The following is a 24,731-nucleotide window of genomic DNA, read 5'->3' as shown; positions in this document are numbered from 1 at the left end:
TTGCAAAGACAAATTGACATCACAAAAATTGTCAAAATTGAGTGTTCATCTTCATTATTTCACTGTTGATGTTCTAAACTTACTTAAGATAGCCACTGGCTTTCCAGTTCACATTGCAGGGCAATTCCAAGTCAAATCAACAAGTGCCACAACCTGACCCTCTGATTTTTTTGAAATTAAGTATGCATATATTACTCATAAATTGTGACACAAATTAATTTTTTCACATTTTTCTGACGAAAAGTTACTGAGTAATGGACCTTCAAAAATTGAAAAGATGACAAATTTTTGACTCGCGGAACAATGTTGTTTTCTTTACAACTCGTGTTCTAATTAAGGTAGAACAACAAAGTTTACTTCATTGGAAAGCTCTTTTAAAGAGCTTTTACATGATACCAAACATCATTAGTTTAATATATAGATACACATTGTTTATAAAAACAACACTGTTGAATTTATCGAATTTTGAAAAACTATATTTTTAAAATTCTCAAAAAAAAAATGTGGATACACTTTACATCTACATATTCTGAAAGTTTCAACTTGGGATGAGCATGGGATCACTATCAAAAGCAATTTTATGTTAAGGGTGGTGCTTTAAAAATTCCCAAAAACTAAATTATTTTACATATTAGGCCTACTTCTCACCAGCTGTATGTTGTTGTAAAATGTGGAAATTAAAAATAACTTATAATTGACAAAAGAACATATGTTTTATGCCTCTGTAATTAATAAATACAAAATGAAAACTTAAAAAAATAAATAAATAAATAAACGCAGAAAAATGAATACCTGAGATCAGACCTAAATTCAGTTAGTAATTACTATTATTTACAAATAGGCGTCCTATTAGTGCACTTCTTCATACTTAGAACTAATCAGTCTGTTGCACATCAACATTTCTGCACTGGATAACTTATATGTTCGCCCTGTAGCAGTTTCAGGGTTCACGATTGCCACTGCTTCCCTACCGATATGGAAAGAATGTCTGGATGACTCGGAAATGTAAAAGTTGGTGAGGGTCCATGTGGATGTAAGAAACTAACTGTGGTTTCATCCTTCTCCTGATTTGTTAACCAACAGTGTCCATTATAATCACAAGCAACATATCCTTTTATGTCTTTGAACAGTATTGTATCACTGTCAGAAACTGTTACCAGTTCAATTTTACTATCATCAAAGTTTGAATACACTTTTGCTATTATTTTGTCTTTGCTAAAAGGAATAAAAGTGTGAAGTTTTTGTGTCCCTACAATTTTGCAGCATTTCTCAAATCTCTCCATAAGTTTCATTTCTTCATTTTTGTGATCTTCTTTAGTAGCATACTTGAAGTTCATTCCTTCTATGTTATCCTTGGCAAACATATAAAGTTGTTTTGGTGTCATTATTTGATCACTGTATGGCCTTTGCAGACTTGCTCGAGCTGCAAGTCGTTTAACTGTTCCACCAACACCATCACTAGCTCCCTTCCCATGCGAGGTGGCTGAAAAATGCCATTCAGCTTCAGTTTGGAAATCTTCATGATGGCTCAGGTTGATAAAGTTCTTCCTATTTTTATAATGAGCTGCTGCTCTATCATAGAAATAATATATTTTTCTTGGTTTTCTACCGAATTTAACAGTCAGGAAGTCCAAGTACGATTGGAACAAATGCACAGCAACAGTGTCATGTGTTAGGCATTTTGATATGATTACAAGACTTGTGTGCTCGAGTTTGTTCCCATCCTTGTAATAAGCAACAATGGGATGAATCGTTGCTTGCATGTTTGTCCAGTTATAGCCTTGAACTTCGTCCTGGATGACAAAGGAGTAATTCTCAGAAAAGTCACGGATCGCTAAGACCTTGCCTTCTTTAAGTTCATTTCTCAGTCTCTTTTGAAAGGTTGATTGTTGACTAGCAACAAATGTCGTGTAAGCGATTTTAATTTATCAAAAAAAAATCAATCAATAAAGTTGTCAGATGATTTTTATAATTGTTTCTAGAGATGTGTGATCAACAGAAACCCATTGCTGATTAAGTTATATTATCAATATCATTAGTATTCAACAAATCTTGTAAAAATGTCTTAAATGTTTCTGGGCCAGGGCAGAATTTACATTCACCAAAATGACAAGCAGATAATGACGGATTACATACAACTCTTGCAATGCAGTCTTTGTAAGTTTTTATTGGATTATCTTCATCCTTTGTCAGCTGGGGAATGTTACATCCAGTTACGATCAGTTTGAAGTTTTGATGGGTAGTACATATGCAGACACTGTGTGTACCACTACTTCCAGCTAAAACACAATTTTTGGGATGTAGGTCCGCAAACTTCGAAAATCCAATGTGGAGCTCTGGATGGTTGTCTTCAAAGTTCGCTTAAATTTCTTTCAAATTACTTAAAACTAGCCGTTTTTGTACTTCCAGTTTTTCTCCGTTATCTCTCACAAGCACAAAATCTTTTTTCCCCGGCATTGCCCTGCTTATATCATCAGAACAATAAAAGTTTCTAACAAAATCAGCAGTTGCCAGGTTTTGGGTTTAGTGAAGACAAAATTCCATTGGCCTTCACCAAATCTTTTACTCTTCGAGCCATGTAATTTGTTACATTAAATTCATCTTGAAGCATCTTAACACTCCAGCTTTTAGGTAAAATGGTAAGAATTTCCATCTGTTTACTTCGAGATGTACATGTACGAAATTTATCTTTTAGCTGACCTCTTCTTCTTTTTCGGAAGGAAGCAATAATACTTCTGTTCGAATTGTTGAAGTTAATTTAATTAGATTTTCCTTAGGATATTTTGCTTCACACAGTCGTTCCTTCTTAATTGGTGATTCACCAACGGACTGCAAAGAAGCATTCAACCTTTCTAAGGCCTCACTTGCTGCAATGTCTTGTATGTCACTATCACATAAAACCTTTTCACTTTCTTGTTTCACCACAGAATACAGTAGATCATCATCATTTTCTGTGCTAGACGTATCACAAATTTCTACTGGTGCAATTTTTTACGGCAGTTGTCACACACTTTTTGGTTTAAAGTTGAGAAAGGTTTTCTTGCTATCATCCATTGTGAAACAGACCGTAAGTTTTTCTTGTGGTTACTGTGGCTCTTTTCATTAAATGGATTACAGCACCAAGCTGAAATTTTAGGCATTTTATATTTCTCAAGTGAACAAACTCATACAAAAAAATGTTTTTGAAGTTGAATGCCCCAGCTTTCTATATTCAATACAATCTTGTGAGGTTTGTACAAAAGTACCTTCAAGCTAGATTCAAAACACATTTCAGAGTTAATCACATAATTTCACTACAGCTGCCTCACAACAAAATAATGTGTGGGTCACTTTCAACAATAGGTGAAAATTGCTGACAATATTAACCAGAGATAAAATACTGAATAGATTGCAGATAGTAACACCAAAGAATCATTTTGTATATAATATTTAAAATGAGAGAGCGCTTCCTTTTTTTCCCCCTGTGGTTTTAGAGCTATTAATAAATAGTTAGCACTAAAGTTTAATAAGCAGTTATTCATTTGAAAAGTACAATTTGTGGACCATGTAACAAAATCTAACACTGTAATGTTTTCATGTGTAGCAAAATAATAGAAATTCACCTATCTGACTGTGATTTTGGAGAATCGTGGTAAACGTAAAATTGCTTTTGGTAGTGATCCCATGCTCATCCCAAGTTGAAACTTTCAGAATATCTAGATGTAAAGTGTATCTTTCACATATATTTTTTGAGAATTTTAAAAACACAGTTTTTCAAATTCTATAAATTCAACAATGTTGTTTTTATAAACAATGTTTATCTATATAGTGAACTAATGATGTTTGGTATCATATAAAGGCTCTTTAAAAGAGCTTTCCAATGAAGTAAATTTTATTGTTCTAGCTTAATTAGAACGCGAGTTATAAAGAAAACAACATTGCTCCGTGAGTCAAATTTTGTCATTTTTTTCAATTTTTGAAAGTCCATTACTCGGTAACTTTATATCAGAAAAATATGAAGAAATTAATTTGTGGTACTATTTGAGTACTATAGGCATACTTAATTTCATTTAAATCCAAGAGGGTAAGGTTGAAAACGATGGTTTCATTTGTTGATTTGATGTGGAATGACCCTGCATTTAAAATCACAATTATGGATATCATGTAGCATACTTGATCCAGATCTAATGTAGTGTGACAAAATCTTTTACATTTCATCATGTAGTTGGCAACCACGTATTAGGAACATGATGTAAGGATTTGACATGAATGCAGCATAAAACAGAATGTATCTGTAAGTAGGGATCTGAAAATACAGCATCTAATTTGGTAAAATTAGCGTCGATTTCTCTGACATTATTAGATATATAAATTTTTCAGGATCTGGTTACTCCCTCATTGCATTGTATGTCGTATCATTCAGTTGGCGTCTGCTTTATTAAATTATTATTGTTTAATCACTCTATTTGATGAAAGAAAGAAAACTGATATTTTACAATATAATTTTTTAAACTTTGTATGATTCTTTCTTTTGACCAATAAAAATGCAAAATTCAAGACTATGTACATTAAGATTATGTTATATGTGTGTAACTATTGTGTTGTAGTAAGAGGAAATCCACTCACTGTAGACATTGTTTGTTGGAGTAAACAACAAATCTAAATAATGTTTAGCAAACAGTTCATAGTCTTGTTCAATGAGAATGGCACTCAAAACCTTCATAGTATCAACTTGTTCTTTTTCTGTTAACTGTTTTTCAGTGTTTCAGTTTCAGCTGTTTCTTCTTTATTGTTTAAAATTACAGTTCCCTGATGAAACGTCAGAGTAAAAGCCTCAGATCCTGTAAGCTTTGGTTCTTTGTTTCTTGGCAGAGCCAGTTTGCTCTTTGTAGAATTAGTTGCCGTGCCAAACACATCTTTGCATAGAGCTTGATGCAGTGTTTAAAGCAAACAGGGCTTGGTGTGTAGCCTGTGGAAGCTGTCCTTCACATAAAAAATTCTTAGTTATTAAGTTTTTGGCAAAGCATACAAATAATTGGATACTTAGAGTCTTCTACTTAAGTTAGAAGCACGAAAACCATATATGTGTAAATTCTATTCACATCTGTCAAATTTTGTATTAAATGTGCACCACAATTACTACTTTTATTTGTGGCAGCTCAAAGAAGCCAGTAATACCTAAGAAGTAGCTTTGCAAATGGAACACTGATCAAACCAGCTGTTCCACCAAGAAACAGGAAGATAAACTTACTCTGAAATTTCGTTCTTAGACTGCAGTAATTTACATTTGCACTTTCTGGTGTTTATGATCAGTGACTTTACTATTGCTGTAACTTTATTTAAATTGGACTTAACTGTTGTTCAACTTCCGATAATCAAACGGAGCGTACAAGCCCAACACTACACATTTGGCAATCAGGACCATCAGAGTTTCATAAAGTTTCATATACAGAGCATTGTCACTAACAGATGCACATACAGCATCGATTGCACCTTGTGGTCATAGTGTGTTTCTAGTATTGTTTGAGAACAGTTTGTTGCATTTGCTGATTCTGGGAATTTCACAGCAGCAGGAACAACTTCGATTTTTTTTGCATCCGACTGCTGAAGAAGACAACAAAAATAGCATCCCATGCTATCTGTTGTTTCATAATGAAGGAAATTCATATTTCTGGCACGGATAACTTCACTGATGACTTTTTGCAGTCAGAAGCAATTCTAGGAGTAAACAAAAATCGTATAACACACAGAACACAATCAATGGAAAATTATTGTAATTGTTTCATATGTTCTAGGAATTGCTTTCGGCACTGTTGTTGGAGTAGGTTTGATTTTGATTTCTTTTTATTCATTGAAAAACAAACTTGCAGTGATAAAAATTAATGAATTTTTTTTATATAAAACAGTCGCAATTTTTATTTGTATGAGATACACATTAAGGCAAGTACTCCTGTCAGGTGTGTTTGTGACATTGTGTGATGCTTGCTGTGTGTGAACTGCTGCAGTGTTATGACTTTAATGTAATCCAAACTCACAAATATTTCATAGTTACTGATGTATCTTGTCAGTATAGCTGGTGCCAAATTTGCACTTGTGAAACTCTGAAGTAAACTGTGTAAGTGATGAGTAGCATAGCAATTTTAAAGACTTTCAAAATTTTTGTAACTGCAGCTACTTTCCCATTTGCCTGTGTAAAGGACAACATACTTCATAATAACCAAGGATCAAGCACGTATAGTATCCAGAGCACTTGACAGAAGGATCAAAGGTGTGTGTGTGTGTAAATGTGTCCAGAGCACACAGGGACAGTAGTAGTGGTACATGTTAACAATTCCATAGCAGTTGAAGGATTAATAATTGTAAAGGGAAAAAATAAATTCCACGCAGCTGTTCATAGATGACTGTTGGACATTGCCGATAATGGACTATTAACAGTGGATGAGTAAGTGGCATTAATGTTGCCCATGTTTCGTTTGACCAGGGAGAGAACAGGACTGCTGGCAGAATTTAAACAAAAACCTCCAGCTCCGTATTTTCTGGCCACCATCTAAGGTTAGTGCCCCCTCAGGGTCTATAGAGGATAATCATAGTATTTTTGTGTAGGTTCCCCCCTCCACCCCCCACCATTCTCTGCCCTGTCCCTTAGAACAAGGCATCAAACACACTCTGAACAGCCAAACAAATCTCTGATTGCAGAACATGGATGTAGTACTGGCCGTTACATGCAATATGAAAATGCTGAGATTGTGGTGTACAGTTCCTGTTACTAAGTTATTATGGAAACTTTTCAAATTAAACTATTAAGTTACTATATTAATAGAAGCATAGGTGTCACTAGTTATTTACAGTGTGTTTTTTTCTCTGCAAAGGTGTAAGTTGCCATGCAAAATAGTCTTTGCTCAGTTTGTGCCTTGAATATTATTGTGTGTTCACCTGTTGAAATATAGGCAGTTGTCAACAGTGCTACCTTGCTGAATTCTTGTAAGTTATTTGAATATTCCGTACATTGGGAGAAGATCAAGTTTCACAATTTGATAATTGTTTGACACTCACTTGTATTTGGCATTCCTTGTACCAACTTTGCTGGGTGGCATTGCAATTTTACTTCAAAGCAAAATCCCCCATGATGCTGCCATGATGTCAGATACCCTTGTATTTGGACCACCATTGAAAATTACAGTAGTTCAAAATAACACCTTTTGCATGCTGCACATTGTGTGTAGCATGAAGAGACCTTTTTTTAACTACTGTAATTTATTTAGAGGTGCTGGAAAGTGGACAGCACTAGAAACTTGCATTTAAAAATTTTAATTAGTAGACATTGTTTGCATAAGTGGTTCTATTATTATTATTATTGTTGTTATTATTATTATTGTTGTTATTATTGTTGTTGTTGTTATTGTTGTTGTTGTTGTTATTATTATTGTTGTTGTTATTATTATTGTTGTTGTTATTATTATTATTGTTGTTATTATTATTATTGTAGGCAGCAACATTCTGGAGGCTACCGTAGTGGAGGTGGAGGAAGTACTGGTAGCAGTCATGGTGGTAGTAGCTGGAGAGGTGGTGGCGGCGGTGGTGGAAGTGGTGGTAGCAGTCATGGTGGTGGCAGAGGTGGTAGAAGTGATTCAGGACGTGGTGGCTATGACCGTAATCGTCCAAGTGGGAATCAGAACCGCAGCCAGAGTTCTGGTGGCAAAGTAAGTTCTTTTGTGCCTTATCTGTTAAGTTGGCAAATTTGTATGTGTGTAATTGTTAAATAGATCGGATGGGATTAAAGTTGTTTCAAAACTAAAACTTCTCAAAAGCTAAATACTTGGCATTATGACGTCACAGTTGTAAGTATTCTTTCCTCGCGCTGTGGTTGTAAGTTAAAAGTATTTTCGTGTAATGCCTCTGAGTTAATATTTATGGGCTGTTATAAGTAGGTCAATGTTTATTGCACTGTATCAGAATTTAAAATTTCAAGAGCAAACATAGAATGTGATTTCTCATTGCTGTTCAGTATAAAGGCTCCACTGCTATTAAAGCAAGCAGTAATGGATGATGATCATTTTTCCCCAAATAAATAACATAATTATTGATTTTACAGTGGCGAGAAGTGGTGTAGCAGTGGCTGGAGTGTACAGTGTAGCTGTAACTAGAGTATATTAACAGTATGGACACTACAATGAACAGTAAACAAAGGAAGAACAGGAAACAGCCAGACGTTAGTGCTAGTAATACAATAGTCAAAATGTGAAATTCGATTGTTAGTTTATATTGTTTCCTGTACAGTGTCTACTTTCAGCATCATGATTTATTTTCTGACACCTCTCCATTCTGCCTGTGGTGTAACAGCTACTAGAAAGTATTTTTAAAACGTGCACGCTGCTCTAAAGAAATGGTGCCATGCAGGTACCCATGGCTGTGTTACCGATTTGTGTTTATACCTTTCTTGAGAGAAGTATTTCTACACTACCTTACAGTTATTAAGGTTTATAAGGAATGAGGTTGTAGGTTTGGAGTCTGTGAAGGATGTTGGGATGGGTAGTGTTAGTGGCAAGATCATGAGTGTGAGGGTTGTTATGCCAACCTGTTAAGGGACTATCTAGAGGAAACCTTCAGAGCCTCCCAATCCCCTGGTTTGTGTCATGTTCATTTATGGTATCTTCATGATGTGGACTCTGGACCACGACTCCCTCATTCTTTCCTTCACAATCTCAACACTTTCTCTCCCATCTGCTTCATTTGGTCCTCTTCAACCCACTCTGCCACCTACTCTCTGATTGCTTCATCCACACCTGTGTCCACATTAAACCCACCAACCACAAACAGTACATGCATTTTGATAGCTGTCATTCGTTTCACACCAAAAGATCTCGCCCATACAACCTGGCCACTAGGGACAGGCTTATCTGAAGTGACAAGAACTCCCTCGCACAGTATACTGAAGGTCACACAAAGGCCTTCACAGGCAGGCCTTTCCACCAGTCCTAGTGCAGATTTCCCTTTCTATATCCCTACACACATCCCCAATTCTCCCACCACCCCAAGAACCACCTGCAAAGGAGTATCCCAGGCTATAACAACTGAACAACATAACTTGTCAGAGCTTTGATTACCTATCGTTATTCCCTGATATTAGGGGCAGCCTACCTGAGATCCTTCCCACCCCTCCTAAAGTGGTGTTCTGTTGCCCACCCAGCCTCTACCCACCCAACCTCCACAGTGTCCTATTCTGTCCCTGAGCCACTTCTAATGCCATTCCAATGCCACAGAGATAATATCCCTATGGAAGAACCAGGTGTAAGATCTGCCCAGTCCCTGCACTCATCACATCAAGATTCCAGTCTTGTCACAGGCTAACCTACCTTACCCCATCAAAGACTGGGCTGTCTGTGAAAGCAGCCATGTCGTATACCAGATCTGCAGAAATTATTGCACAATGTTTTATGTTGGTGCAAGCTGACAAACTCAGCATTGCCTGAATATGCATATTGCCAGTTTTCTATTAGAAATATACAGTTTCTGTAGACTGGGTGCATCTGCTCCATGTATCTACAATTCGATTTTGTAAATGTCTCTGTGGCAACTTAATTTTCATAGCTTCCCCCACAGCCTCTCCCTTCTTCCCATTGTGCTTGGCAGGCTTGCCCTGCTGCTATCTAGTATCTGCACACATCAGACAAGTACACTGTCAGATAGCATTCCTCCCCCCACCCGTACCTTCCTAGCTTCCCCCATCCCCACCCCACTCCAGATTGCTGCTTCCATTCTTCATGACAATTGCATTGTAGCAACATTGGCTGGAGGTAGCAGTCATCTGTTCGTGAGGTGTGCCTGCTTGGGTGAATGTGCATGTGTGTGTTAATCACTTTAGGTTCCGAGCTCACACTGAGCAATTTGTTGCCAATTTAGCTGTCAAGCCCACAATAAAATTATAATGGATGTTTACTAGGCAGCTTCCAGGTGTTGTAGAACAGGGGTGTCTAATACAAATTACTTTCTAAGCAATGGGAAGTCCAGATTGGAAATCAACAATATTATGAAAACATTAGTTTCACTACTCACTGTGAAGATGAAACATTGAGTTTCAGCCAGACACAACAAAGAGACATTGAGTTTTCAGCCAAAGCCTTCTTCAGAAAACAAAAAGAGCATGCTTCATGTGCTCACTGTCTAAAGGAGGCTGGTTTTATACGAGGGTTGCCCAGAAAGTAATGCACCACTGCAGGACAGTTTCCAAATAGTGTATGTAGATGATGTACATTACAAGCAACTTGCCGTCATTGAATTTCTCACTGCAGATAAAGAAACTGTGGGGAATATTCACAAATGCTTGTGCAAAGTCTATGGAGCATCTGCTGTCAACAGAAGTTAAGTTAGTTGTTGGGCACAGAGGGTGAGGTCATCAGAAGGCTGTTCGTTGGAGCTCCACGATCTGCGGCAATTGGGGAGACCATCCACAGCTGTCACACCTGACCTGTTGCAGCTAGCTGATGTCATTTGCCATTAAAGGAAGATATTTTGAGGACAATGACAGTGAAGCATTGGTCCACCACCAGGACAAGGATTGGTAGCCACAGAGCATACACGCCCTTGTTTTGCACTGGAGGAAGGCCACAGAACAGAGTGGAGATTACGTTGTAAAATAGTGTGTGTAGATTAAGCTCCATTCTTTAGTGTGTGTAATTCTCATTATGTTCAATAAAGAAAAGAATGTGGTGCATTACTTTCCGGGCAATCTACCTTTACATATTATTTTACTGCTATCGGCCAATGTTCCGCTGTCAAAGTATGAAGCAGCATCCTTTCCTGCTTAGAGACTCTACAATCGAATATTTGATATATATCACTCGCAGTGGGTCCACAACTTCGATGTGCACAAATTCTTGGAAATTATGAAGGTCCTGTTAGCTGATGATGGACAACACCCACCCATACATTGACAAAGAATTGTTGCTGATGGCCTCTGATATGGTTGGCATGAGGATTGTCCTCAATCCAGACATGGCAGTTGAAAACACCATCATGGTTAAATGAAGCCTCCATAAAATTGTACAAAATATGGCATTTCAGCTCAGGTGGATAATCCATTGACAGAAGTGTACATGGGACCCAAAATTGTTGGTCCCAGTGCTTGCACACATTCTTTATGATAGGGATGTAATACCTTTCCCACCAGTATACTCTCCACACTGTATGCTTCAAAGTGTGCTTTTCACTGCAAGTTGATGAGTGCTTATTGCTGGGTGGGCAGTGGTATCCATATTAGAAAGAAGCCTGTTGGGAAAGCTTTCTCTGTATATTCGTGTCACTTTACAGGCACGACATCCTGGCACACAGTACATTAAATTCATGTCTGCCAAATCCTGTGATGAGTAATTTTCCACCTTTGACTATGCGCCACGCACTGTATGCGGTAACACATCTCACCATGGACACAATTCAAGCTGCTTGAATGCAATGGACAACTGACACCAGGCACAGTGATTTGCATGTGCCATAGATTAATGTGCCAGTGCGATGCCAAATGACATCACATGACACACATTCTATGCGCTAAGCTGTATACATTGTCTGTCCGGTGGTCAGGGCTGTACACTGTTTACCACCTGCTATCTGTTCCATTGTAAAACTGACATCCAGTAGCTTTGTGAGAGTGCAGTAGAATTGGATGCACCGTCGCAGTACATGCATTGAGACCTTCTGTCGTCACTTTGAACAATTACTACAATCTGAGTTTTTACACAATGGATGTTGTGTATGATTTTGGACCCACCGTTTAAAGTTCATTTAAAGATTTGAAAAATCTTCATATCACCAGTAAAATTGCATTGTTCAGTTAAGATTGTTGAAGCTAACTAAAACCATAATCTCACTAAGAGTTATGGATTAACCTTTATCATGGCATGTGAATTCTTGTTTCAAATGTGTCGAAGGTTATAGTATTTTCAGGGAGTAATTATCACCCTTTGTAAATCTTGTCCAGCTGAAATTATTGTCACTTTAGCATGTGCACTGCAATATTATTACTTCAAAAGATTGTGCCTACAAGAACTGAAGAATCTGTTGTAGGCCTAATGTACATTCATCACTCTGTAATAGTATCATGGCATATCTCCCTAACTCTTCAGTTCAGTTAATAAAATACAAGAGCCTTGGCGTGGCATGATACAGGATGTTTGGGAAATTGGCATGCAGTCACCACATATGTTGGAAGTCTGAACTGTATAAGTTTAGTGGAGAACACTTTCCGCAGATCTCATTGTGATATGCTTCTCGCGTACGCAGTTTTTAAGCCACATAACATTAATAGGCAATTGTGATATGTTACGTATTTTGCTACTCCTCAGAGCAAAATTGCGGTGGAGGTGGTCTAGTGAAAGAGGGGCCATAGATTTTTCAAGATGACACAAGTTCTCAAAATACTGTTTGGGGCAAAGTGTAGTGTTAGCTGTGTGTGCAGTAACACCACCGTGTTGAAACTATGAGTAGTTGATTTCATCTTTAGTTGAACAATGAAATCGAGGACCATTAAACAATAATATTCACTATTTACATTTACTTTAAAAAAATTAATATCCAATAATGGGCCATCTGAATATTGCTAACTCACTCGAAATTTTGTGATAATTCAAGCACAGCATGAGGATTCGTTTTTGACCATAATTGTTTTTGGTATGTTAACATAACCAGAGGGTTGGAACCAGGCCTTGTCTGTCTAGGTGACATCAAGAATATCAGTGGTGTTCCTCTCAATAAGAGTTAAACCATTTGCAGTAGGGTACCGTATTTACTCGAATCTAAGCCGCACTTTTTTCCGGTTTTTGTAATCCAAAAAGCCACCTGCGGCTTAGAATCGAGTGCAAAGCAAGTGGAAGTTCTGAAAAATGTCGGTAGGTGCCGCCACAGCTAACTTCTGCCGTCGAATATATGTAGTGCTATACAGGCATGCTTTGTAGGCACAAAGATAAATACTGGCGCCAAAACCTCCGCGTCAGTAAATAAATTTAAAAAAACAAAAACAAAAAAAAAACAAAAAAAAAAGGTGGAAGACGAACTTTTTTTCTCTGCCCCGAGTTTCGACCACTGCATTTTCATACATTATCCAACGAAGTAAATACAAATTCCGTATTGTTCATCTTCAAATGTAGCAGAATTTCAATGTACTACAAAAATCCGACTGGCAAGACTGTTTGGGATGTTTGTCAATATGGCCAACTCTACTTTCTGAATTTTTTCCTACCTGTGAGAAGAGATGGTTGCTAATAGGAACTTCCGTGAATTGTGAATCACATGCAGTATTCTCTTCACCATAAGAATAATACGAATATCAACACTTTGCCATGTATTCTTTCGTGTTTGCTGCTATCTCATTTAAATCCTGTCTGCCTAATAAACTACGAAACTAGAGTGAGACAACAGCAAACGCGGAAGAATATACGTATCGTGTCATGTTTATGTTCGTAATATTCTTATGCCTAATAGTGATAGTCAGAAATGAAGCACGGTAACTGACTAGATTTTTAATTCTAAGATGACTCTAATTTCTGCGCAGAATTTGATGTAGTAAAGAAGCGGCCGCAAAGATTTTCAAACGGTGAAACATTTTCGCCTAACTCTCGTTCAGAACATGTTCTATCATACGCAGTCTATTATTTGGTTCTTGTTGATCATTATCAAAGAAAGCAGCAGCGTAAGTAACAACAAATAGCAGTCTCTGGCCATGGTTTCCCTAATGAGACGATTACACTCTCTCTCTCTCTCTCTCTCTCTCTCTCTCTCTCTCTTTTTTAATTGTAAGCGGCGGTAGCGCGCACAAAAGCAAGCCATGCCGCGAGCGGCGGCAGGCCGTAAACACGCACTATCAGAATGCGACAAACAATGCGTGACACAGTACAGTAATGCATTTTCAGCTTAGAGTGACGCAAACACCTATAACTAAGAAAACAGCACTTATCAGATCAAAGCAAAATAAGCAATCGATTCAAACCAGACGAAGCACGTGAAAAAGGAAGGGTACCCGTATAAATACGGACGGAGCGCCTGACGCATAGCAATGGCTACCTGGTAAAGCTTAACTGCTAAGCTTACGACTCGAACCAAACTACTGTAGCTGTATCGTCATTCATTCGACCTAAATTGTGTCTCATATTACAATGGACCAACTTTGTTTCGATTTGGAGGTGCGGCCTAAAACTTTACTCTCCCCTTTAATTTCGAGTCTCAAATTTCCGGTGCGGTTTAGATTCGGGAATTTTTTTTTTTTCCTTTATTTCGAGTCTCATTTTTCAGGTGCGGCTTACATTCGAGTGCGGCTTAGATTCGAGTAAATACGGTATTCACTTTTCAATTTTTGCATTTTCTGTTATTGCATTACTGTCATTTCATACGGAAGATATTTCAGTGTTTGCCCAGTTGCTTTATGCATGGTTGCAAGCCTGATAACTTTCGTGTGGCAACTTGCCCAGTGATTTTGCTGCTGAGTCAGAAGTATCCAGCAACTTCTGTTCATAGGTTTGGGTGGTATTACATTGCATTTAGCACGTAACCCTGAGCCTGTTTCTTGAAATTTCTCAAAAAGTCGACAAACTGCATCATGATGAGGTACAGCTTTCTCTGGGCATTTTTCATCAAATGCTTCCTTGTACTAAATTTCTGTATATATTGCATTGCTGAAACACATGTTCAATGAGAAAAACATGCCACACAATTGAAAGCACCATAATTTAAAGCCAAATGGAACATCTAAACTTACTGTACATTGCATTCAATAACTTCCATCAACTGAACCAAACAGCTAAATGTTAAGCAGCTGTAGAACAATTAGAGAACAACTGCTGACCTATGAAAAACTGTTCTGCCAACTTCGATTTGCACTTCTGATGTAATCTGCATTCATAGTCCGCTGCTATCTGGATTATATAGCTACGTACTAAAATATATGTTGACTGTCACATTAAGCGAACTGTTGCACTCTTTGGCTTTGAAGTTATTGTACACAGTACATTATTGTAGGGTTAGACTAGTCCTGTATACCTGCTCTTCAGTGAAGTGAAGTGTGGCTCTTAAGTCTTCAGTTCAGACGATAACAACTCTTGGTCATTTTCACAATAACCACCGAACAATTGCCTAATCACCTGATACATCCTATTCTTTTTCATGCAAGGGCTGTTGACACCTTGACACTCAATAGGGTGGGATTATCAGTTGAAATGTGCCTCAAGACCCTCTGCTAGGACTATCATCTACCCTTCTAGACCCTCTGGTAGGACTATCATCTACCCTCCTCAGATTGTGTTGATTGTGCTTTCCCATGCACTCCTTCTTGGCGAGCACCCAGACAACGAATAGGACCAATCTTGTTTCAAAGATCTAAAGTTCATTGCCTCCAGCATGTTAAAGGCATCTGTGGCATCTGTTCCACAGTTCTTAAGGAGTATCAGAGTGCTACCATAATTTTCATTGATGATGCTAAACCCAGGGACAGGAGATGTGCTTTCCATCTTTTGCTGGTCAGGAACAACATTCAATGCTGGGTGTGTGTAGGACTATCAGCTCTGCTAAAAAAAAAAAAAAAAAAAAAAAAAAAAAAAAAACATTTTATTAAACATGCCTTTCTCAATTATATTTTAATTTTTCAGTGACTCAACCAACAGTGTCCAGGCTATTGCTCATATTACTTGTACAGCATTTGCTTTGATGGTCTTGACACAGTTCTGCGAGTGTAAACTCACTTGGAGATAGATCATCTGGTTAGCTACTGCTTCCTCTAATGATCTCCATGCTTTTCGTCCCTGAAGGAAGGAGGCGTCCACTGTCCTATGTTGCCTCTACATAAGTGATACGCATAAGTTATAGTTTTATCTTCTAGTAAGCCACTTGCTATTGTCATTGAGGAGTCTTAAGGAAAGTGGCACATATTCTGATGGAATTTACCCCTCCTACCTCTAGGCTCGCCCACCATGATCTTCCAGATTCTTTGACTAATGTTGGCAGGCAATTGAACTGCTTCTTAGTTAACTTGGAGAGCTGCTTTTATTTTCAGAGATAATGTTTTAAACTGCTCTGGAGGTGGTGTTTACCAATACATGATTTTTGTCATCTCAGTCTGATGCATTTTCCTGTATCTTTGCTGCCTTTTATACTCCTGTGTTACATGTAGCCCTTAACCTGGATTCAGAGTGGTCCATGGCAATGTTATCTGTCTTACCTCCCCTGATATTTCCCTTCCTCCTCCTTTACTTTTACAAAGGAACATGTTGCTTCAAAAGCTTGGAGTTGTGACAAAAAATTGTCCATGTAGCACATAATGAAGTGAAAACAATGGAGGGCTCCGTAAACTGTAATACAGTGGTAGGCCCTGTGACAGATGATGTCCATTTGTCAGTTAAACCTTTCATTTCTCTTCTAACTAGAAGTCACTGCTCTTGTTAATTTGACTTGCATCACTTTTGTATAGTTGAATATGTTTCATAAAATATTTGTTACATGTAGAGTTCAGCAAAGTCAGAAATTCAATATTTCACTGAATAAGATTTGTGAATATATCAAATAATCACTGTTCTGTTTTCACAGGGAGGTTGGGGGAATTACAACCAAGGAAGTGGGGCCACGCCTAGTAATGTAAGCAGTAGTGGCAGCTCAGGTGGAGGCTGGGGCCAGAATTATAATCAGCAAAGCTGGGGACAACAAAACACCCAGCAGAGCTGGAAAGGTAAATAAAAATATTGTATATATTTATTGGAAATGTTTTTTACTTTGGGATTGTTTCATTGGCCTACTTCCCACCAGTATAGTACAGTCATTAGTGCTGTGTCTAATTTTGCAGTCCTATTTGTAGTCTTCACAAGCTATCACAGTTGGATGCTTTCAATTTTTGTTGGGGCTGATCATCAATTCAGGTAGTAAATGTGAGTAATCAGTGACAGAAAAAGTGGGATTGATGGCTTCTTTTGGAAGAGCAAGCTAAACTTCCATGGTCCAAACAAAATTTTGACTTTGTATTACCTTTGACACATTTTTTCTCCCTGATAGAACTTCATGTATCTGGACAGTTTGATATCAGTGATACCAAGAACCTGTCATCAGGTTAATTATGTCAGATTATTATGACTGACTTTGAAAATGATTTGTCAAGTGCCGTTAAGTTATGGGAAGAAGAGTTTCGTGCTGCACTTTTAATAAATCAGCAGAAGAGAAGAAGTTGTAAAATAGTGCATGCAAAGAAAAGATGCTTCCATGTCAACGATCTGGCTGTGGATAAAGTGCATAATACAATATGGCAGAATATCATGTAATTTTAATAGTCTTGAACTTAATTAGACCCAGGTGAAAAGTGACTTGGGTAGAAACAAAATAGTTTTACGCTCAGTAAAGTGCAAATGGTAAGAAAAGCATCTATTGTTAACATTACACCACGTGAAAGGTTTCTAGTTCTGTACAGTAGTCAGTCACACTGATGCTGCAAGGTTTTCCAGGAGAAGAAATGGAAGCTTTTGTAATTCCTGTCAGCTCCAACGCCAGTTTGGTGTCTGAGGAAGATATGATCCTTCCCTTAGACTCAAATGACATGTCAGTGAATATTTTATTAATATGCATGGTTAATGTAGAAGTTTCCTACTTGGTATTGTCATTTGTTATTTAACAATGCTTCACTGACAGCTAATTTGTGCACCAAAGTGGGCATGATACACTGCACACATGATGGTAACAACATTGACCTCCACTCGCTCAGTGCATAACTGTCAAGTCGCACTTTATTTTAATTGTACTGCAAGGTGGAGAAACTGCTCTCCCCTTCCTCAAAAGATCCTGTGTTATTGACCTGCATTTTTTACATTCTTCCACCAGTTTTCTTACCCATTTGCTCTTTGTCCCATTAAAAGTAGGGAAAACTCCAGACAAGCTTTCCATAAAATACGTAAGTTTTGTTCCAGTTCTGTACTAGTGTTATACCCTTGTTAAGTTAACTTGTTTCACTGTAATCAAGAAATTATAGAGAGTAACTGTCCAATACCATAGTTTGTGGCATGTTCTGAAAATTTTCTGTGTTTATTATTAGGTTATGGGCAGCAGCAACAGCAACCACACCACCAGCAACAGCAGTCACAACAGCAGCATCAACAACAGCCGCCACAACAGCAGCAGTCAGGATACGGTCAACAAAGTTATTCACAGCAGGGTTATGGAAGCACTACACCATACAATTGGAATCAACAACAGTACTATAATCAAGGTTATGGTTCCAGCAATCAAGGATGGGGACAGGTAAAATTAAAGCTCTTATTTTCAACTTCAAAATTTTATATAAAAGCTGGCCAATATTTCAGGATGCAAAATTTTTGTACTGCCAATACACATTTAAAAGTGGAAAAAAACTATTCCTAGTTTCCAGAACTTATTACTTTCTTTCTGATGTAGCAAAGAAAACAAGATGGGTGAGTTTAAAAAGGAGGGAAGGTTGCTAAGACCCCAGGATGAGAGAGCCATCTGTAGAGAAGACAGTTGAAAATAGAGAAAACCTACACTGAGGAGAAAAGTCATGGGGTACCGCCTAACATCTTGTGGAGCCTCCGGCATAGTGCAGCAATTTCACATGGCATGGAATAAACAACTTGTCAGAAGTTCCCTGCAAACATATTGAGTCATGCTGCCTGTATAGCTGTCCATAACTGAAAAAGTGTTGCTGGTGCAGGATTTTGTGCACGAACTGATCTCTTCATTATATCCCATAAATGTTCTGAGAGATTTATGTCACATTATCTGGGTGGCCAGAGCATTCACTTAAATTCTCCAGAATGTTCAAACCAATTGCGAACTATTGTGGCCCAGTGTCGTGGCCCATTGTAGATAATAAAAATTCCACCATTGAATGGCTGCATATAGTTTCTGAGTAGCTGAACATAGCCATTTCCAGTTATGCAATGAGTTCAGTTGGTCCAGAGGACCCAGTTCATTCCACGTAAACACAGCCCCCACCATTATGGTGGCAGCACCAGCTTGCACAGTGCCTTCTTGTCAACTTGGATCCATGGCATTGTAAAGTCTGTACCACACTTGAACCCTACTATCAGCTTTTACCAACTGCAATCGGGACTCATATTACCAAGCCATAGTTTTCCCAGTTATCCATGTCCAACCGTTATACAGCCATGAGCCCAGGAGAGACGCTGCAGGTGATATCATGCTGTTAGCAAAGGCATCTGCATTGGTTGTCTTCTGATACATCCCATTAATGCCAAATTTTGACACACTGTCCAAACTGATACATTCATCATAGATCCCACATATATGCCTGTGGTAATTTCACACAATGTTGCTGGTCTGCTAGCACTGCCAACTCTACTCAAATGCTGCTGCTGTCGGTCATAAAGGTTATCGGCCACTGAATTGTCTGTGGTGAAAGGTTATGCCTGAAATTTGGTATTCTTGGCACTCTCTCGACATTGTAGATCTTGGAAAATTGAATTCCCTAACGATTTCCGAAATGGAATGTCCCATGCGTGTAGCTCAAACTACCATTCCTTGAGGAAAGTCTTTTAATTTCTGTGATCTAGGCCACAACATCAGAAATCTTTTCACATGAATCACCTGAGTACAAATGGCTTAGTGGTACAACAGTGAAAAGTAACTCCTTTTACATATTTAGATTTGCATTGGTAACAGCAACAGTTACTCGTAATTGGTGTTAATAGCAAAAGAAAGTGTGAATACAGAATAAATGTGTAATATTAAAGCTATTGTCTTGGCACAAAATGTAAACAGTTACGATGTCGCTGGACAGTTGTGGTTTGATGAGCTATCCTCACCCCATAGATATTCTACACTACGCCTCAGTCCAAAGGTAATAGGATAGAATGAGATAAAAAGATTAGAGGAAATGAAATTAAATGTAAATTAATAGTACAGCTAAAAACTGAGAGAGAACTATAAATATAAGAGTAATAAAAAAAATAGGAGGATGAAAATACGGTGGTGGTGGTGGTGGTGGTGGTGGTGGTGGTGGTGGTGGTTTGTTCAATCATTTTAGTGATGGTCATTCCTATACACGAGATATGTTCAAAATGTATTAAACTTCTGCTTAGTAGAAACACATTTATTGATTTGAAGATACAGAATCCAATCACTTTCAAAGTAGTCTCCTTGAAAACACGCACTCTTCTCCCAACACTCCTACCATTGTTAATGCATCTTTTGGAATGTCGATCTGTCAGGCCATTGCATTCTGCATGATGTCTTCTTTTGACTGTAATCAAGTTCCTTTCAGGGGTATTTCAGCTTGGAAAATAGCCAAGTCACACAGAATGGGATTTACTGTCTGCATTCTTTTCCAATTTTCTGATGTTGGTTTTGCTTCATTGTCAACAGTTCTGTTACGTACTTCAGAGAGACTCCTCATGCACAAATGGTTGGTCAAATTTGAATGTAGTAATCAAGCGGTTACCCACATCATTTGCAAGGCTTTTTACTGTGATACAACAGTCTTTCATGACCAAAAATATGTGCTTGTTCAATGGCACTGCTTTTTGTGTAGTTTAGGGTCTGCCTCTACGTGGTTCGGTGGGTGGCCTTCTTTGAAATGGGTGTACCACTCCATTATCTGTGAATAGCTCACAGCATCATCGCTGCAAGTCTGTTTAATCTTGGAAATGATTTCTGCTGAGGTGATGTGTCCCCCACCTTTTTTTAATTTGATGCAATATCGCTGTTCAATTTTATCTGTTATTTAATAAAATATTGAAATCCAATGAGTGCTCACTACTTATCCTCGCTCATCTACAGCTACATATTATTCAGTAAGCCACCATATGGTGTGGAGTGGAGAGGATATCTTGGCCCATTGCTACTAGTCACATTTCCTGTTCTACCCTCAAATGGATTGAGGGAAAGAAGACAGTCTGTCTGCCTCTGTACAGGTCCTAATTTCTCTTACCTCATCTTCACAGTCCTTGCACAAGATGTACGTTGGCAGCAGTAGAATCACTGTGCAGTCAGATGCAAATGCTGGTTCTCTAAATTTTGTTAATAGTGTTCTTTTCAAAGAACATCTTCCCTCCAGGGATTCCAATTCTAGTTTACAAAACATTTCCGTAACACTTGTCAGTCAAACCTACTGGTAACAAAAGTAGTGGCATGGCTCTGAATTGCTTCAGTGTCTTCCTTTAATCCAACGTGGTGAGGATCCCAAACACAGAGTACTACTCGAGAAGGGCTCACATAAATGTTCTATGCATGATCATCTCTTACAGATGCGCTGCACTTTCCTATAATTCTCTCAGTAAGCCAAAGTCAACCATTTACCTTCACTATTACAGTTCTCATGTGCTTATTTCACTTTGTGTCACTTCATAGCATTGCGCCTAGATATTTAACAAATGTGACTATGGCAAGTATGACACCAAAAATCTGTGTTCGAACATCATAGGATTGTTTTCCAACTCGTCTGAATTAAGTTTCTCTACATTTAGAGCAAGCTATCATTTATCATACTGAATAGAAATATTGTCAAAGTCCTGCTGTATCTTGTTAAGTCACTCAGCAATAAGACTTCCCTGTACACTACAGTCTCATTGACACTCGATCGGATTGCTCGTCACCTTGTATGTCAGATTGTTTATGTAGAGAGAGAGAGAGAGAGAGAGAGAGAGAGAGAGAGAGAGAGAGAGAGAGAAACGGTCTTATCACACTTCCCTGGGGCACTCTTAATGACATCTCCAACTCTGATGAACACTAGCTACCCAGCAGTACATGTTTGTTTCTATTAGGTAAAAAACCTTAGAGACATTTCTAAGAACTTTTCCATAAGCTTGGACCTCCATTAAGTCCACAGTGTGTCCCTGTATCGGTGCTTCCCAAAAATCTAGCAATATGGAATCTGAGTGTCAGACAAGTGCTTTAAAAATAGGTGCTAATTCGTGGACAGGAGATTTTTCTGTCTGAAGGAAACTTGCCATAATCAAATGTAGAAAACGCTCACAGATTCTGCAACAAACTCGTGTTTGGGAGTCTGTAATTTTATGGATCCTAGCTGTGGAGCCTGCCAGGGAGGTCTCTTGTTTGTAATCTGTGCGGCTCTGAAATGATGGTATGTCTTTATGGTCCTCTCGCATGAATTATTTTTTAAATGTGAAATTTAAAACATCAGCTTTCATGTTGCTATTGTTTATCTTGCTGCACATGGGCCACTGCTAGTGACTGAGCTTTCTGCCGGCAGAGAAAAATTGACGGCTGCACATAAATGTCCCCCACATCAATAATAAAGTCAGTCTCCTGCACTTCATTGATTTACACAGGAAATGAAGATGTTTGATTGAAAAGAAGTGCAGTGAACATGTGTAAGTTAGTAAACCATGTGTAGTTTCAAATTTTCTGCCTTTGTTGTAAGACTTATCAGTGGTGGTCCTGAAGTGGAAGTGGATGGGTACAGGGGATACTCATTAAACAAGTCTTGATAGACTTGTTCTTGTAAAAAGGCTGCAGCAGCCTTTAGTAAAGTGACTGGCAAAGCCATTTCTTCATATTTTCATGCAGAGTAATCACCAATAAACTTTCTGTCTCATATTTACCTTTGTCTGCCGTATTTACTCGAATCTAAGCCGCACTTTTTTTTCCGGTTTTTGTAATCCAAAAAACGGCCTGCGGCTTAGAATCGAGTGCAAAGCAAGCGGAAGTTCTGAAAAATGTTGGTGGGTGCCGCCATAACTTATTTCTGCCGTCGAATACATGTAGCGCTACACAGGCATGCTATGTAGGCACAAAGATAAATACTGGCGCCAAAACCTCTACGTCAGTAAATAAATTAAAAAAAAAAAAAAGGTGGAAGGTGAGCTTTTTTCTCCGCTCCGAGTTTCGACCATTGCATTTTCGTACATTATCCAACGAAGTAAATACAAATTCCGTATTGTTCATCTAAGAATGTAGCAGCATTTCAATGTACTATGAAAACCCGACTGGCAAGACTGTTTGGGATCTTTGTCAATATGGCCAACTCTACGTTCTGGATTTTTTTCCTATCTGTGAGAAAAGATGTTTGCTAATAGGAACTTTTATAAATTGTGAATCACATGTAGTAGTCTATTCACCATAAGAATAATACGAATATAAACATTTTGCCATGTATTGTTTCGTGTTTGCTGCTATCTCATTTAAATCCTGTCTGCCTAATAAACCACAAAACTAGAGTGAGACAACAGCAAACGCGGAAGAATATAATATCATGTCATGTTCATATTTGTATTATTCTTATGCTTAACAGTGATACAGTCAGACATGAAGCAAAGCAATTGACTCGGTTTTTAAATCTAAGATGACTCTAATTTCTTTGCAGAATGTAATGTACTAAAGAGGCGCCTGCAAAGATTTTCAAACGGAGAAAAATTTTCGCTAAACTCTCGTTCAGAACATCACCTATCATACTCAGTCTACTATTTGGTTCTTGTTGATCATTATCAAAGAAAGCAGCAGTGTAAGTAACAACAAATAGTAGTTTCTTGCCATTGTTTCGCTAATGAGACAATTGTAAGCCTCGGTAGCGCGTACAAAAGCAAGCCATGCCGCGAGCGGCGACAGGCCGTAAACACGCACTATCAGAATGCGACAAACAATGCATGACACAGTACAGTAATGCATTTTCAGCTTAGAGTGACGTAAACACCTATAACAAAGAAAACTGCGCTTATCAGATCAAAGAAAAATAAGCAATCAATTCAAATCAGACGAAGCACGTGAATAAGGAAGGGTACCCGTATAAATACGGACGGAGCGCCTGACACATAGCAATGGCTACCTGGTAAGGCTTAACTGCTAAGCTTAAGACTCGAACCAAACTGCTGTAGGTGTATAGTCATTCATTCGACCTAAATTGTCTCTCATATAACAATGGACCAACTTAGTTTCGATTTGGAGATGTGGCCTAAAACTTTTCTCTCCCCTTGAATTTAGAGTCTCAAATTTCAGGTGCAGCTTAGATTTGGGAAATTTTTTTTCCCTTGATTTCGAGTCTCATTTTTCAGGTGCAGCTTAGGTTCGAGTAAATATGGTACCTCTGTAATAAACAGCACTTTTAAGTAAAGGCGTTATTGCATAAATAATTGCTGTGACTGTTAGCAGGATTGTATGGAGAGATGATTGTGTGTACGTGTTAAAATTCTGCAAAAGTATTACGCTCCTGCAGCCGTAGTTTCTGCATGGACACACTTCAAGACTTTAGGAAACAAAAGCTTTCCAGTAGTGTTAGTGCTAAAGAAAGGTGTGATAACTTCATTAGTCTTTTAATTGAATAGATAAAAAATCTATTCGCCAAGCGGCGGCATAACAAACACGCGAGAATTTTATATGCCACCGTTTCGTGAGTAGATTTTCTAACTATTTAATTAAATAATTTTATCAGTAATTGATTGTTTTGTTGTTTCATTAGTCTTTTGCAAGACATTTTAGCATTGGTGTTGTCATCCAAATGGTTTATACTAATAGTATACTAGTTGACAATATCTTAAGCTCAAAATAAGTGGTCAACATTAAGAATTTATCGAAATATAAATAATTCTTAGCCCAATAACAAAGATGAAATCATAGTTTGGAAAGAGATTTGTTGTTCAGTAAAGCACCTCGCCTTGTGGGTACTACACAATGCTGAAATGAGCCTGGTGAGCTGCCAAATTATCTATTTCAAATGATAGGGGGATCTGAGGTGATGTCATTAAAGATATTGTGTGTGTCCTGTTGTTGCTGTAGTGGAGTTAGTCTAGACGTAACATTTTGTACAT

General features: G+C 38.1%; 1 protein-coding gene across 1 annotated transcript in view; it reads left to right on the top strand.

The window, feature by feature from the left end:
* The window catches only part of LOC126162214 (heterogeneous nuclear ribonucleoprotein U-like protein 1), a 142,447-nt gene that overhangs the window by 115,091 nt on the left and 2,625 nt on the right, over positions 1-24,731 (top strand). The window contains exons 14-16 of the mRNA XM_049918556.1: positions 7,466-7,679; positions 16,543-16,681; positions 18,029-18,234. Of these exons, the coding sequence (XP_049774513.1) occupies positions 7,466-7,679; positions 16,543-16,681; positions 18,029-18,234 (559 nt within the window). The remainder of the gene's footprint in view (positions 1-7,465; positions 7,680-16,542; positions 16,682-18,028; positions 18,235-24,731) is intronic.

This window comes from Schistocerca cancellata, chromosome 2 (assembly GCF_023864275.1).
Source record: "Schistocerca cancellata isolate TAMUIC-IGC-003103 chromosome 2, iqSchCanc2.1, whole genome shotgun sequence".
NCBI classification, from domain to species: domain Eukaryota; kingdom Metazoa; phylum Arthropoda; class Insecta; order Orthoptera; family Acrididae; genus Schistocerca; species Schistocerca cancellata.
This window is presented reverse-complemented; position numbering and strand designations above follow the sequence as displayed.